The 16254-nt window shown below is 38.3% G+C and overlaps 1 protein-coding gene across 1 annotated transcript in view; it reads right to left on the minus strand.

Moving 5' to 3' along the window:
* Positions 1–666: 666 nt before the first annotated feature.
* The window catches only part of LOC129217711 (uncharacterized), an 86636-nt gene continuing 71048 nt past the window's right edge, over positions 667–16254 (minus strand). Inside the window, exon 2 of the mRNA XM_054852046.1 lies at positions 667–2602. Coding sequence (XP_054708021.1) covers positions 888–2602 — 1715 coding nt within the window. The 3' untranslated portion in view covers positions 667–887. The remainder of the gene's footprint in view (positions 2603–16254) is intronic.

Consider the following 16254-nt stretch of genomic DNA (forward strand, 5'->3'; position numbering starts at 1 on the left):
ATTAAAAAAAAAAAAACCCTCAATTTTTTAAGCCTAGTTTGATTCAGTACGATAATGCATCATTCAAGATCCTAGACACAAAATGCTTCAAGTAAATGAAATTTATGTTGACAAACAACTAAAAATTCTCTACGGGTTGTCTGGATGAAAGTATCTTAACAATTCATTAATAATCTCTGTATAAATATATTCACGCGCAGGTGAAATTAAATAACTTACGCACAACAGTTAGAAATGGCAAGCAAGAAGAATGTGCAAAAACATTTGAGAAGTGCAAACAGTTCTTGGCTCTGAAGATATGTTTTTGATCATGTTAACCGCATCTTAAATCACCAGTTTCAACAATAATCGCAATTACTTTTGAAAAAAGCACTATAACTTCAGATTTTTTGGTCTCCCGCAAATCGTCGTCCATTGCTATCTAGGATGCGGGAAGAAATCGAGAATAAAAGCAAAATGTTCGCAAAAATGACCGTATAACTGGCTTTTTATTTTCTCATTCCTGGTGATAACAGATACTGCGATTCTTAACAGTTTTTTTACTTCGCTTAAATTAACAATGAACGCGATTTCGAATTCTGAAACAGCCAATGTATTTGAACATTCAAAGCAGTGAACACAGGAACAGTATGACAAGATAAAACTGAAGTTTTAAAACAGCAGAAACGACTCCAGCCTTACTTGGTCGTTCGAAATCACGTTCGCCATTGAATGCAGAAATGTATACGACAAACCTCGCGTGTATTCTGAGAACTTTTCAAAGAAGCTCGAAGCTGACTGAGTTGCGATAAAACTCACTTTCCACGGAATGGTACGAAATATATACATATTTACAGAAGCAATTGATTCCAGTTTATTTTTTCCAACTAGTTCAAAGATCTAAGGGTCTACGAAAAGAATCCAAGTCTGCTAAGTGTCCGAGTTGTTCTTTTGATGATTTCGTCTTTGTATCGCCAGATGGTCGTGTCCTTTTGCGTGTAGGTTCGAAAATCCGTCTTGCAGCTGTTCTTCAGCGAACCGACGCAATCTTTGCGGTAGTGCTGCAGTTGGGCAGAATTGGTGTCGATGGAAAAGGTGGTGCACGTGCCCAAGCAGTTCAGCGGAAAGTGGTTGTGCAGCGACACCACCCGCTCCGTGTTGTGGAAACACTTGACGTACGACCCAGGCTTCGTGAAATTCTTGCTGCGGTACACGTGCTGGAACATGTGCAAGTACCTAGGTATTCCCTGCTCGTGGGCCTCGTGGTGAAGATCATCGCCATCTTGCAAGTCATCCAGGAAGTACACGTTGCGGACATTGTAGCTGGCCCTGGTGTAATTCCGTTCCTTGAGTGCTCTCTTGACCACATCCTTCATCAAATCCGACCAATTGGTGAACTTGACGGGCATGATGATCTCGTCGGTGTCCAGCAGCACAACGTAATCGTACGAGTACAAGTTGCGATACAGGCAATCGTTGTAAGGGATGAGCTCGTTCTGTCGCTTGTGGGTGAGTTTCGTCTTCAAGTACCAGTGGCGGAATCCGGGCAAGTTCGGTTGATTTCCCGGAAGGGTCAGAGGCGTCAGCTGAACGAGTCCCCGTTGCTGATAATAATTCAAAACTTTCGAAATGTTGGGGTGAATCTCCAATTCGTACATAAACACTTTCTTGGCTCCGAGCACGTTGAGTAATTCCAGCCACTCCACCAGCCTAACGCTGAGGTCTTCGTGCAGGAAATCCAAACCTTTCACGCAAACTGCAAAGTCTTCTTTTTTCTTCGGTCTGTCATTCTTCACCCTCAAGTTGGTCGTAGGTTTGTCGCACTTTTTCTCCACGAGGGAAACACTGGTCGGCACCTGTCCACCGGACTCCTGTGAAGGTACCCGACAAGTTATCACATAAGGCTGCAGTACTCCATCCTTGTAGTTGCCCCATTTACTGTACCAAGCGTACGTGTACGTAGCTGGAACGAACGAGACGACTTTCCTTTTATCGAACCACAGCTGGCAGTATGTCAGAATGGGCTTCACCCGATCGACCATGCCGAGGATTCGAACTACGGGGCCGCCATTGATCCGCACTCTATCGTCGTAGTACGCTCCATATAAATAATAAGTACCATTCGAAGTTTGAAGCCGCTGCCAATAAATATTGTTGAAATCCAGTTCGTACAGACTAGGAAATTTGACACAAGACTTGCTGCCGATGGGTCGGTTTTTATTTTCGGACCAGTACGCCAGGGGCAGGTTGGAATGATTCGCCAAGAGCGTCAGCAGCTGCTTTTCGTTCATGGCCGGACTGTTATCCACCTGTGGCTCGAGGTCGAGAAAGTTCTGCGGTATTCCCGGAGTCCGGCTTCCGGCAGGGCTGTCCGGACTCACGGGGGGCGTGGTGGGGACCTCCGCAGCGCCTCCCAGAGCGGCTGCTACGGCCTGCGCAGTCTGCACGTTCTGTAGCAAACCTCTGTTGACGCGTGCAGTGAGGTACGTCACAGCGCCGTTGTGGCTCGTTATGCGAAACACCAAGTAACACAGGCACGTCCAGATGCATATCCCGTAGAGGATTTTCTTAAACGCCCTGGCGGGAAGGAACCGTATGTTCGTCCACCCCATGTCCGAGTGATCTGGAATGAAAAATATAGAATAAATTACTCTGTAACTTTACCACTTTCTTGTCACAAATGCAGTTAGTAAGTTAATATATTGTTTAAGGGGACATTGGACGTTCAAAAAGAAAAAAATTCTGTCAAATTTTTGAAATTTTTATTTTTTTGAATATGAGGACAATTTTGTGAGTTTTGTTTTATTTATTATAGTATAGAGAATGACTTAAAATAAGTTTCAGTGCTGTGAAATCAAAATAATTACGCAAGGGACTTTTCAAAGTTTTGTTAATTATCGATAAGGCCATTTACATTTTTTAAAAATAATTGGTCTTCTAAATAAAATTTTTTAATGAAATTTTATAATTGAGCTTTTACTAGTGTTTAAAGTACATGGTTAAAATTTCATGCAAATCCATCAATAATTAAAAAAGTTTGTTTTCAAGGTCCAGTGTCCCCTTAAATAATCAAAATCAATTCATTAATAAGTTGAAAAATTAATAGAAAATCTTAAGTATATTTTAAAAAAGTAACTGGTATTTTAAAATATTAAGCTGTATGCCTTTCCCCAAAACTTCTCAACAGTTTGGAAATGTGAGAAGTAGTAGACACTCCATCTACAATCTACTCCTCTCCATCTACTACTATACATAGAGGAGTAGATAGTAGTATATGGAGTAGATACACTAAGGAGCACAAAAGTTTTTTTTGTGTTGGCAGCCCCTTGTTTTCACTAAGGCCCCTATAGTGGAGGAGCAGACGCATCCGCCATTTTGGAGCAAACTTGATCCAGTGCTTCGTAGCGATAGCATTGCTGCCGATGTTTACATTTCTTTAGCATGTGTTAAATGGAGTCAAATGGGTGGTTGTTCGGCTGTTTATTGTGTAAACAGCTCCTAAAAAAGGATTTCGGCTCTTAAGGTTTCCAGTAGATGCAGAAAGAAAAAAGAAATCGATAAATAATGGCACGCGAAGTGACTGGCAGCCTGGAAACGACGCCAACTGTTTCCAAAATTTCGCCAATATTCACCTTCGCTCTCCGACTCTCTCGTTCCCTGTTTGGCGAAGGATTGCCAATAAAGGTAGCTTTCCCTGTTGCACGTTTGCTCCAAAATGGCGGATGTGTTGGCCTCTCCAGTTATAGTGGCTCTAGTTTTCACCACTTCAAATAAATACACACTGTCAGACTTGTTGGCGTCGAAATTAAGTAGAGTCTCATTCAAAGGAGCGTAGCACGCGCATCAAATTTTTAACTTTCCCCGTCATTCAGATAGACTCGTCTTAACTGGAAGTTTGCCAATTCCATACAATTCGTGGTTGGACAGTAGTCTAGAGATTTTGACGGAAAATCAGGCTTAGCGATTGTCTTTAAAGAATAGAATAAACGCTTAAATTATGTTATTCATAGAAACAAATTTTCTAAATGACTGATCATTTTTTCCTTTGAAAATAAAGTACACTATATTCTGGATTTTTTTCTTTCATATCATAAAACTTTAGAACAGAAACAACACGCGAACATTTGCGGTACATACGGTGCGCATTTGGGATACGTAAAATTCCGAAAGAAATTTCTTGTACCTCCAATGCAGGTTTGTACAGGTTTAAAATCGAAAGTGCAAATTCATTTCGAATTTAATAGTGCAGCAGTTTTGAGTATGTAAGTTTTTACAAAACGTAGTTTTCTTAAACGTAAATATTGTCACCTCAGAGCAACACTAAGACATCTAACTCCAGGAATAACACTAAGATATCCTACTGTTGCTCTGAGGCGACGATATACCTGCCTTTTCTTTTTAATAAAAAAAAAAAAAAGCGGGAAAAAAAACTGCATTGGCGGCTTGCTTTGAAGTACAGTGTTTACTTGCCAGAACACGTAACTTATTGAAGCATAGAGAGAGAAGAAGATCAAAAACTGATGCTTGCTTCAAACCAAGAAACAACAATTTGCACCCAAAATCCATTCTGGCAAACGGAAATCTTGTTTGATCCCAGTCATTTATCAAAACCCGTTGACGCATTTACACGCACAGACGCATCACACACCAATCATTTGAGTCTTGGCACGAAAAAGTAGCTGCCTACCCTCGCCTTCGGTAAAAACTTCTGCGAGCGTGTCGCGTGGAAAGGCGTGACAAATAACCCGAAATTTCCGATGACATTTCCCAAAGATTGATGACGGTCATTAACTGACGAAGATTTGCTTCCTGAAGTTCGAGACACGTACTGGAATCGCAATTTTTAATTAAACGACGCGTCGTCTGTTGAGGCAACGTCTGCACGAGTGAACTTCACAGACATTTGCACCCGAAAAATTGAACTACATTCGTATAAATCACAAGGCTACTGGCGGTTTTCACCTTAATCAACGCTGTTTGTTTCTCCCTGGTGTTGATAGTTAACGGTTAGCAGCATCGTTAACTCCTTAACACAGCTGATATTTAGCGGTTTGAGGCCTCATTAAACTCAAGACTTCGGTTCACCACTGGCAAAGCCCTAAGACATGTTTTACTTCTTTCTTGAAGCTATTTCAAGGTTGTTTCGAGTGGTCTCAGTCACTTTCAAGTTTATGTCGTTGCAATGAATTACAGTCGAGCCTCCATATATCGAACTTCCACATATCGAAATTTTCTATATATCGAAATCCCAGCAAATTTCAATGTTCATTACATAGAAAAAGTGTTTCTATGTATCGAAAAAATCTCTATATATCGAATTTTTTTTCGGGACATTCGTAGATTTTTTTTTCTACTTTAGACTGTTTGTCTTATGAAAAATGACGGTTAGGGGAGAAAATTATGTTTACTAAAGGTTGCTAAGAAACTCATAAGAATCTGCGTTTGAGGGGTACGTGTAGATACGTCGTTGTTCCGTTCTGGAGTTCTTAAATTCCCTCAAGTTTATTTCAAATCTTAGTTGTAACCAGTAACACTGTACAATCAGTTTCAAGTTATCCTTTTTGTCTGTTGATTATCATTCCTAGTCTTTTAGCCTCAGTAAAAATGATTCAAGTTAAGTAGATTGATTTTTTACTTTTCTCTCGATTACATTGTCAAAACGAAAATCTCCTCATATTGCGAATCAAGTTGAACCTGCCGTAGAATAAAGATGTAGAAGGCACAAAAATGTAATTTCTGTTAATTTTTCATTTATTTACTACCGTTTATGCTCGTATAAATTAGAAATTGGGTTTCATGCACGAAAATGAGCTTTAATTTTAATGTTTTAGGAGATTTTTATGATAAAATAAGATCGTTTATATATATAGTAATTTCTATATATCGATTTTTTCCCCCGGCAATTTGCTACTTCAATATATGGAGGTCCGACTGTATTTCGTATTGTACAGAAGACCAATGCTGCTCAACCCTTTTTTTTTTTAACCTGCGGGCTGCACTTTATACTAAAAAGATTCTCGCGGCCAACCAGAACATATAAACATTTTAAAAATATTTCATTTTTTTATTTCAAGGGAAAATATAGAAAAAGAAACAAAACTACAAACCAAGAATTATTTCTATCATTATTTGATGTTTATTCTATTAGCTATTTGTTTCCCAAAAACCATTTCTGAATATTTAGTTCCAAATTTCAGACAATGTGTTACGATTCGCAACATTGAAAAAAAAACAATGGACCACATAAGTCCGCTTCGCGGACCACATCTGACCCACGGGCCGTAGGTTGGGGATTACAGGGTTTTGACACTAGTCTCAGTCCATACGGGAGAGGCGGAGCACCACTGGCATAGACGCTTGAGAAACTGGCAAACAAAAGATAGCTATATATCGTAGGCTAAAGTTGAGGAAGAACACACACAGGAATTTCCACCAATTTTTTTAGCTATCGCTAAGTTTCTGATGCCAAAGAGCAGGCGCTTATGTATTTCGCCTTTGCTGATATTGCCAAAGTAAAACTAATATTGCTCACAAAACGGGTTTATCAAAAGTCAGGAGTTATCATCAAAGTTACTTCCAATCATCAACAACTAGTTGATTCATTTCTATTAATGGTTGCCATGGGGAGGAATTTTTTCTCAGTTATCAGAGGTGCCACAACATAAAAAACTAGAAAAAAATCTTGTAAGAAAGGTTAATATCACCAAATTAAAGTCATCATGTCATTTCGATTGCCAGTTATAAAGATTGCCAGTTTCTAAGCTGTATAAATAGGCTGGCTCGCTGAAGTAATGAATTTTAGTTTTGCGATAACAAATATTATTAAAATAATTTCATAACTGTCTCCTGAACAATCTCAGCTACAAGTGCAGAGTAACTTTTGTTTCTTCATTGGCTGGCAGCAAAATGCGAATTTTTACGATTTCATTGTTTCAGACTGAAATTGTTGACTTCTGATATAGATTGTATTGCGTATGCACATTAACTGAAAGTTTCAGGCTGAAACTTTTCCAAAAAGAAAGTTCGTGGTATTAAGAGTAAAAGTTTCAGTTAAGCATAAATAGACGAAAGAATCAGTCAAATGAGTACTGTGAATTGTAAATGAGTTTAAATTATGAATGAAATTTTGCCTCCTACAAAAAATGAAAAATGGAGTACAGATTAAGAAAAAACTCGTCTTCTCTACTAAAATAAAGACTACGGGGATATTTCGATAATTTGAAATCTGGCGCGGTCGTCGTATTTGGAACTACTTTGATGTACCCCCCCCCCTCCCAAATCGGAAATTTGGCAACTTTTTTTCCCTCACTCATGGTACAAAATACAAGAAAATACTAAATTTGGCAACAGCAAAAACCTAAAAGCTGAAAAAACCTAAATTGGCAACACAAAAATAAGAAACAGCAACCCTAAGAAGTCCGTAGGGGGTGCCAGATTTGGCGCGTATTTTTTTTTTTGGGGGGGGGGGGTGTATATCAAAGTTATACCTCGTATTTTTGGCATAAACAATTTTATTTTGGTAACCCTGTAGATTTATAGTAACCCTATGTGAATAGATGTTTGCGTTCTCTTTGTTTAGATTTGCAACGAAAAATACCTCTCGCGCAGGCGCTGAAGCCAAAAATTGACGCCAATTAAGAAAGATCACCAGATTTCCAATTATCGAAATCTCCGCAAGACTACCGCGAAAAGAAAATTTTGAGTGATTGAGCAATATTTTCGACAACAATTAGACGTTGGCCTCTTACGATTTCGGTCCAAAATTATGGACCAAGCGTCCTGTCGGTGAATCTTCAAGGTAATACAGAAAATCTCCAGCGTGATTTGGCATGATAAGGCGGCAAGTAAAGAACCTCTCGCGTGTCTTAGACACTCTTGGCGCGATATTTCGCATCAGGTGCCGTCATGTAGCCAAAAACTGGGCATCAAAGTTTTCTAAGTGCCATGAACATCCGCGCCGGTAGCATATTGTTAAAGGTTCCGGTGCATCTTCCAACTTTCTTGAAAAGACGACACAGTTTTTGAGAAAAACACAGGAGATTTATTTACACCATGTACAGGAAAGATCGTTGACAACTGCTAAATTAATCATCAGCAATTAAACAAATATCAACCAACACCGTAAACTCAACAGTCACACACGTATTTACATCCAAATAAGCAAAAATACAGCTCAAAAGGCTTCACAAAACAGAGCAATACATGCTCTCCAGCGTACCGCTGGAACGATTCACAAGCAAAAACTAACTCGAGACTGACTTTTTATCATGCAACACGGCTATTTATAAACATCGAATGAGACCTCTTGAATATTCCACAAGATTCCAGAAAATCGTAGACCGTTATCTCATTTCTTTCCATTCACAAATTTTATCAATGAAAAATAGGGGGACCGTATACTTCGGCCGAATGTACGGGGGCTGTATATTCATTACAAGTAACTATTTACAGGTTACGTTACTACAATAATTCTAGACGGAAGATAATTCAATAAACGCCAAATTTAGGTAGATTACGACAAATTAATCACAAAAATAATTACCATTTACAGAATTTATAACAATATGAAAACACTAGATACCAAGCTCGGGAGATAGCACTATGTCTGCAAAAGGCCTCGTACACGGCCCCGATAGCGTGAAAAAAATCGGAGGAAGAAATGGTAACTGCGCAAAAGAGTCTCAAGCTGAGACTCTTTGAGATACTTTTTTTTTTTCAACTCTCATCGAATTGTTTGTGGGGAAGGATTGGCGCTAATGTTTCCGACCTTGCAAATGTTGATAGAACCAAACGATCAACGTCTGAACCTGGTTATCTCACCAAAATGTAAACTAGCGAATTATCCCGACCCTTAATAATACTAAATAAACGAGCTGATGTGTGCATCACATGACTTCCTTTTACTCCAATTTAATGTCATTTTCCCATTATTGGCAATTTTAATGTGATTCAATAGTTTACTCTCTAAATATCACCAACAATGGCCAAATCTATACCAGATTTAAAAAAAAAAAAAAAAAAAAAATCGCCAAATTTGTCGCCAAGTTGGCGACAAAACTTGGCGACCAAAAGACTGGCGATATATCGCCAAGTGTCCGACGAATTATAACACCACTTGAGTTTACATCGAAATTAACAATGATTTCCCTCCAAAATGAGGCAAAAGACCCCCTTAGAAACACTCGAATGCAACCAAAAGAGAAGGTGCACAACTAGACCCCACTAGGAGTTCAAGTACCAAATTTAAACTTTCTAGGACATACCGTTTTCGAGTTATGCGAGATACATACACACATACGCACATACATACGTCAAGAGAAAACTCGTTGTAATTAACTCAGGGATCGTCAAAATGGATATTTCGGGTGTCTGTAGGTTCCTAGGCATATATCCACATGTGATCGAGTCGAAAAAAAAACCCCAACATTCATTCGGGGGTGAGCAAAATAGAAATTAAGGCCGATTTTTAAGTGAAAATTTTTTCGCGAAAACAATACTTCCTTTTTTGTAAAAGGAAGTAAAAAGCATTTAAAGTTGATTTGGCGAATTATTTTAGTGGGATTTTCCATGGTATTTTATAGCTTGTTGAGCAATCACATTGCTTATTGTTCTCATTTGACTGTTTTGAATTCTTATGATTTTATTTTCCCCCCGTCTGCCTCTGCAGTACCACCGTCGACCGGCCTCACGATGCTACTCCTCTGGCGAAAACCGTTTTCAGGTTGCGTCACTTACTTGCCTACACTTACACACACACCTACACACACACATATACATACACACTCCTAACTACACACACATAAATACACATACACACTCATTCCTGCACACAAACACACGCCTACATACACACACTTGTGATTGCGAAAAACATAATTTGAATTCCAGATGTCAAAATTCAAATTATTATTATTTATTTTTGAGCAATCACGATTGCTTATTGCTTTCGTTTGACTGTTTTGATGTGCTATCATTTTATTTTCAAGCCAGCGCCCTCTGCAGCACCACCGTCGACCGGCCTCACGATGCTGCTCCTCTAGCGAAAACCGTCTCCAGGTTGCGTCAATATCCTACACACTCACGCACCTATATACTCACACACACACACGCACACACATACATCTACACATACAGACACACACACATATACATCTACACATGCACACACAAACACATACACACAACTACCCACACATTCATGCCTGCACACAGACACAAACACATATGCCTACGCACACATACCCCGCCCCCACGCGCACAAACACTAATACACACAACTACCCACACACTCATGTCTGCACACAGACACAAACACATATGCCTACACACACATACACATCTACACACAAACACACATACCCCTCACACACAAACACACACGCCTACATACACACACACACTCGTGATTGCGAAAAACATAATTTGAATTCAAGAGGTCAAAATTCAAATTAATATTATTTTTTTTTAAAACTTTTAATGGCTTAATTGAATTAATTGGCGGACTACTTTTCAAGTTTGATGGAATTTTCAGTTTTGTTTCAAAGTTTATTTTGTTTAAAAACCCAAAATAGTGAGTGGTGTCATGAAGTAAGTAGTTTCTTAGTAGAATTGAAAAAAAAATTGTTAAAAATAAATATAAAATAAAAAAATATCGCTAAGATTAAAAATGCGCCATGACGTACTAATAACGAAAAAGCACCTATACTGTGTCGGCTCAAAGGAATACTAGTTTTCTATTCCAGAGAAAATCCCGAAAACTGGCAAACCCGACAAACCTTTTCTGCAACCTATTTGTTTCCTTTCGGTCTATATTTTCCGTGAACACAGTATAGTTAAATACTATATGTTTTGCTAGAATCTAGTAAAAAGTGCCTACAGGAATTTCTTACCGTGATAAAAATCCACTCTTTCGGAATGATTTTTATCATCACATTCAAAAGTTAAATCGGCAAAGATAAATATACGGATGATGAAGAATAATGTTAGCTTACGTTTTTTTTAAATTGTTTTTAGGATTGTTTTGTACACGATAGACTTAATTACGACATCAAAACTTCAGGGGATATTTCGATAATTGGGAATCTGGCGATCTTTCTTCATTGGCGTCAATTTTTGGCTTCAGCGCCTGCGCGTGAGGTATTTTTCTTTGCAAATCTAAACAAAGAGACAGGAAACATCTATTAACATAGGGTTACTATAAATCAGCAGGGTTACCAAAACAAAATTATTTACACCAAATATGAGACGACCGCGCCAGATTCCAAATTTTCGATATATCCCCCATTCAAAAGTTAAATCGGCAAAGATAAATGTACGGATAATGAAGAATAATGTTAGCTTATGTTTTTTTTTAAATTGTTTTTAGGATTGTTTTGTACACGATAGACTTAATTACGACATCAAAACTTCAGGGGATATTTCGATAATTGGGAATCTGGCGATCTTTCTTCATTGGCGTCAATTTTTGGCTTCAGCGCCTGCGCGTGAGGTATTTTTCTTTGCAAATCTAAACAAAGAGACAGGAAACATCTATTAACATAGGGTTACTATAAATCAGCAGGGTTACCAAAACAAAATTATTTACACCAAATATGAGACGACCGCGCCAGATTCCAAATTTTCGATATATCCCCCATTCAAAAGTTAAATCGGCAAAGATAAATGTACGGATAATGAAGAATAATGTTAGCTTATGTTTTTTTTAAAATTGTTTTTAGGATTGTTTTGTACACGATAGACTTAATTACGACATCAAAAGTTCAAGAGAGCATTCGATAATTACTGAGGCTTTTGGCAATTATGTCTTAATTCTAAACTACATTCGGTCTATATTCTTACTACAAAAATTAATTGATATATTTTTAACAACACAATTTTGTGCTTACCATTTTGATTCGATTTTTCCTGACGAAATGAAAACATTGTATTTTATTTTTGTTGTTTCCATAGAAACTGATTGTTTCCACTCTTTTTCAACTTAAAGAATGCAATAAATTAAGTTGGCACTAGTGACATTATAAAACGTGTCAATAAAAATCCCATCGCTATTTTCACATCTTCCCTGCTAGATTCATTCAGATGGAATCGTCTTAACTTGGCCAATTGCCAAATTACATACAATCCGTGGTAAAAAAAAAAGTACTTTTCCTGCTCTATGAATTCTCGATGCTTTGAGCGTAACTTCTAGTTGAGAGTTGTACCCAAGAATCTTTAGTAACTTTTCTTTTGTAACTGACGTCAATTTTTGGCAAATGCCTGAGCTAAGACCCCTATATATACTATATTACTATATATCTATATGTACTACGATATAGCCATATATATACTACTATATATCTGTATAGCGGCTCTAGCCTGAGCGAGAAATAATTTTCTTTTGCATACGTGGGCAGAGAATAGGAAAATATTTACTCACACAGGGTTATTAAACAGCAAGACATTCAAAAATGTTACCAAAATAAAATTAATATCGGCAGCAATATGGCGATCGCGTCAATCTTCCAATTATCAAAATATCCCTACGAATAGAAAATAGTCAGTAAATTACCGCTCAATAGCCAGGGCTAAAGCAGAAATACATGAAATACACCGCCAGCTCAGTCATTTCCAACCGAGGACTGCAGTTTCGTGCTTATTAGCACTCATCAGCCTGGCATAGGAAAGTGACTGAACTGGAGATGGAAAATACCATGCCTTGCCTTCAATCCTCGAGTTGAACCGAACCATTGCTTCGGTCACTCGTCTGGTCTGCGCTAATTCTATATTAGCTACCAGTTTGTTTTGCACTCTTGGCTTCCTTAAGAGGTTTTCCATCTCCAGCTCAGTCACTTTCCTATGCCGGGCTGATGAGTGCTAATAAGTACGAAACGGCAGTCCTCGGCTGGAAATGACTGACCTGGCGGTGTATTTCATGTAGGGGATACGGTAGTCGTTACCATACACATTCTCCACAAAACATAGGAAAATTTTAAATTATAAAATTATAGCTAAAAAACTTAGTATTAAATTTTTATTCATTTGAAACAAGCTGAAAAACATAACTTTTGGAAGGCTCATGTCACCAACAATTTTAAAATCTTGCAAATAACCACGGTGCTATTACTTGATCCTTATGAAAAAATCTACCAAGGGAAAAGATATAAATTTGGCGTTGTTTTTAAGCGTTGGCGAACTTTACATAACGTGGTATAGAATAGAATCGTAGCAACCTTTACAGTGATTAAAGGATCTACATGGCTTGAGCACAGCTCGAATAAAAGCGGATGGATTTTTATAATGGAAAAATAAATCATTTTAAAACGCGACGTTCAAGTCTGAGAGTTACTGCAGAGAAGACATGAAAGAGCGATTGCATAAATGGGACAACAAACAGTCGCCGGATAATAAGCATCTTGAGCAAGCATCTGCTTTATTGACTGTGAAGTTGCTGTGATTTCACATTTAATTACTACCCGTGGGAATTCCGGAAATGAGAAATCTTGATTTTTCGTAGCGGAGCAACTATAAAAACGAAGGATCGGGCATCCACAATTGCACAAAAACAAAGGCGTTGCTATTATCGCGGAAAGCAATTTCACTGAAAACTATCACCGACAATGATTGTTATGACTAAGCTGCGATGTTCTAATTCACGTCATGGTAGAGGAATTGCCTTCGAGTTTTCTTTACGGGTGAGCGTTGGCACGCAGCTCAAAAAAAAAAAAGAAAAATGGAAAAAAAAAATAATAATTTGAATTTTGTCATCTTGAATTCAAATTATGTTTTTCGCAATCACGAGTGTGTGTATATGTAAGCGTGTGCTTGTGTGTTGGGGGGTATGAGTGTGTGTGTAGGCATGTGTGTCTGTGTCTGTGTGCAGGCATGAGTGTGTATGTGAGTCTGTAGGTGTGTGTGTTTTTACTTTCTTCTATATCTAATATATAGAAGAAAGTATTGGATTCGTGCAAATTTTCGAATTTCGAATTTTGACGGATTCGAACGTTTTGAGGTGTGCTGAGCCCATTTCGACTATTTTTGGAAAATGTCTGTCTGTCTGTGTGTATGTGTGTGTGTATCACGTCTGTGTGTGACCAGTTTTTTGTGGCCGTTCTACAGCAAAAACTACCGCATGAAATCGAACGAAATTTGGTACATATATGTGCCCCTATGTGAACTTGTGCCCATTGGTTTTTGGCGTGAATTCCTCCAAGGGGGGTGGAGCAATGGGACGTTCTTTGAGTTTTGCGTGACTGCTATTCCCCAGGAAGTAACTGGCGGAATCAGACAAAGTTTGGTCCATATGTTGTCCCTAACAGGTACAGATCCTGATTCAATTTTGGTGTCAATAGCTCAAACGGGGGTTGAGCTATAGAACGTTTTTTGCCGTCAATTGTGACTGCTGTGAGGCTGTATCTTAATAAATAATGAACGTAATCAAACAAAAATTTATCGACAAGTAGCCCTTAGAGGGTATAAGAAATGATTCTATTTTGGTGTCAACAGCTGAAAAGTGGGTGGCGCAATCGAACGTTCTTTTTTTCCATTGTGAGTGCCATATCTCAAGAAGTAATGCTACGTTCTGGATGAAATTTGGAATAAATATGAATCCATATGTAAACAGGCGTTGGTTTAATTTTGGCGCCAATCGTTCCATGGGGGCTGATTTTTTTTTTTTATTTGTGTGAATAAAAAATAGCTTTTTAATTGCAACAATAAGAAAGATAAATCGTAACAGACTGTCGTCTGCGTTCAGCTCGTGCTTTTAATTGCATGGAAATGATCCGAAATATTATCTCAATGATTTAAAATTTTTAACTGTTGCCATCTTGATTTTGTTAACAGATAAATGTTGGTAATTATTTTAAGCAAGGCTTTTAAAATAATTTTCAATTTTCATTCTTTGCTTTGCTTTTGAGATAAATCAGGAATTGGGATGGTCGTCAAGTTTTGGCATGTGTAATTTTGTTTTCGTTTGGAATATTGCTTCCTCGTTAAGCATGGGTAGGGATCATAATTATAAGAAAGATATAGAAGAAAGTTTCGTGATGGCCACAACATACTAGGTGTGTGTATGTGTTTGTGTGTATGTGTATATGTGTAGGTGTATGTATGTGTGTGTGGGTGTATATATGTATAAGTGTGTAGGTGTGTGTGTTTGTGTGTGTATGTGTTTCTGCAGGTGTGTAGGTGTATGTATGTGTGTGTAGGTGTATATATGTATATGTGTGTAGGTGCGTGTATGTATGCGTGTAAGTGTAGGATATTGACGAAACCTGCAGACGGTTTTCGCTAGAGGTACAGCATCGTGAGGAGCCCGTCGACGGTGATGCTGCGGAGGGAGGCGGTGGGAAAAATCAAAGGAACGTCAAAAACAGTCAAATGAAAGCAATAAGCAATCGTGATTGCTCAAAAAGAAAAATAGATTAATAAAGAGTGGAAACAGAATGGGAAGGTACACTTTTTGGTCCAGGGTTTCCAACATCAAAAATTGCGAAAATTAAGGATTCCGGGAAAGAAACCATTTATATCATGTAGCTTTACAAGACTTCAACCCAGGCCCGTCATTTCGAGTTTTCCCAGGGGGTTTGAAGAATATATATTAAACGCAATAAATGCATAAAAAAACAACACGAACCCGGTGCAACCTGAGGAGTATGACAAGCGACTTCAGCATGAGCACATCCAAACAATCCAGAACTTCTGTCCAGTACGTTAAAAATGTTTGTAAGTTAAAAGAGTGATAACAAACGGCTTGCGTTTTTTCTGGCCAGATTGCTACACGTGGAGAATTTTTATTTTACTCAGTAAGCAGAGACTATAGACCCATAAAGTAATACAAAACAACGTTAGATGAAGCACAAATTTGCAGATTACAGCAAAGTTACAGCAGTTTGCTGTAATCTGCAAATTTGTGCTTCATCTAACGTTGTTTTGTCTTACTTTACTGTTCAGCACAAAGGTATTTATTTATCTTATCTTATAGACCCATATCCGGAGCTACCACGATCACATTTCAGTCGGATAAGTGGCCCAGAAATGCTAGATAGGCAAAGTTATCAACCACTCGGCTGTAGCAGAAAAGATCTTCCGAAGTGCTTATGGCTCATCCTGGTAACTGCATAAAGATTTGTTCTTCAGGTTTCGATCACGTGAATTACTTGTGTGCGGTTACAGCCGCATGCAGAGTTGACTTTCTGCCGGCAGAAACTAGTTTTTGCCGTGCCAGTGGCAGAAACTGGTTATAACCGGTAAAAACCGGCAGAAACTGGTAAAAACAAAAGCGTCTTTAATAGCTTA

Source organism: Uloborus diversus, chromosome 2, assembly GCF_026930045.1.
Source record: "Uloborus diversus isolate 005 chromosome 2, Udiv.v.3.1, whole genome shotgun sequence".
In the NCBI taxonomy this organism is placed as follows: Eukaryota; Metazoa; Arthropoda; class Arachnida; order Araneae; family Uloboridae; genus Uloborus; species Uloborus diversus.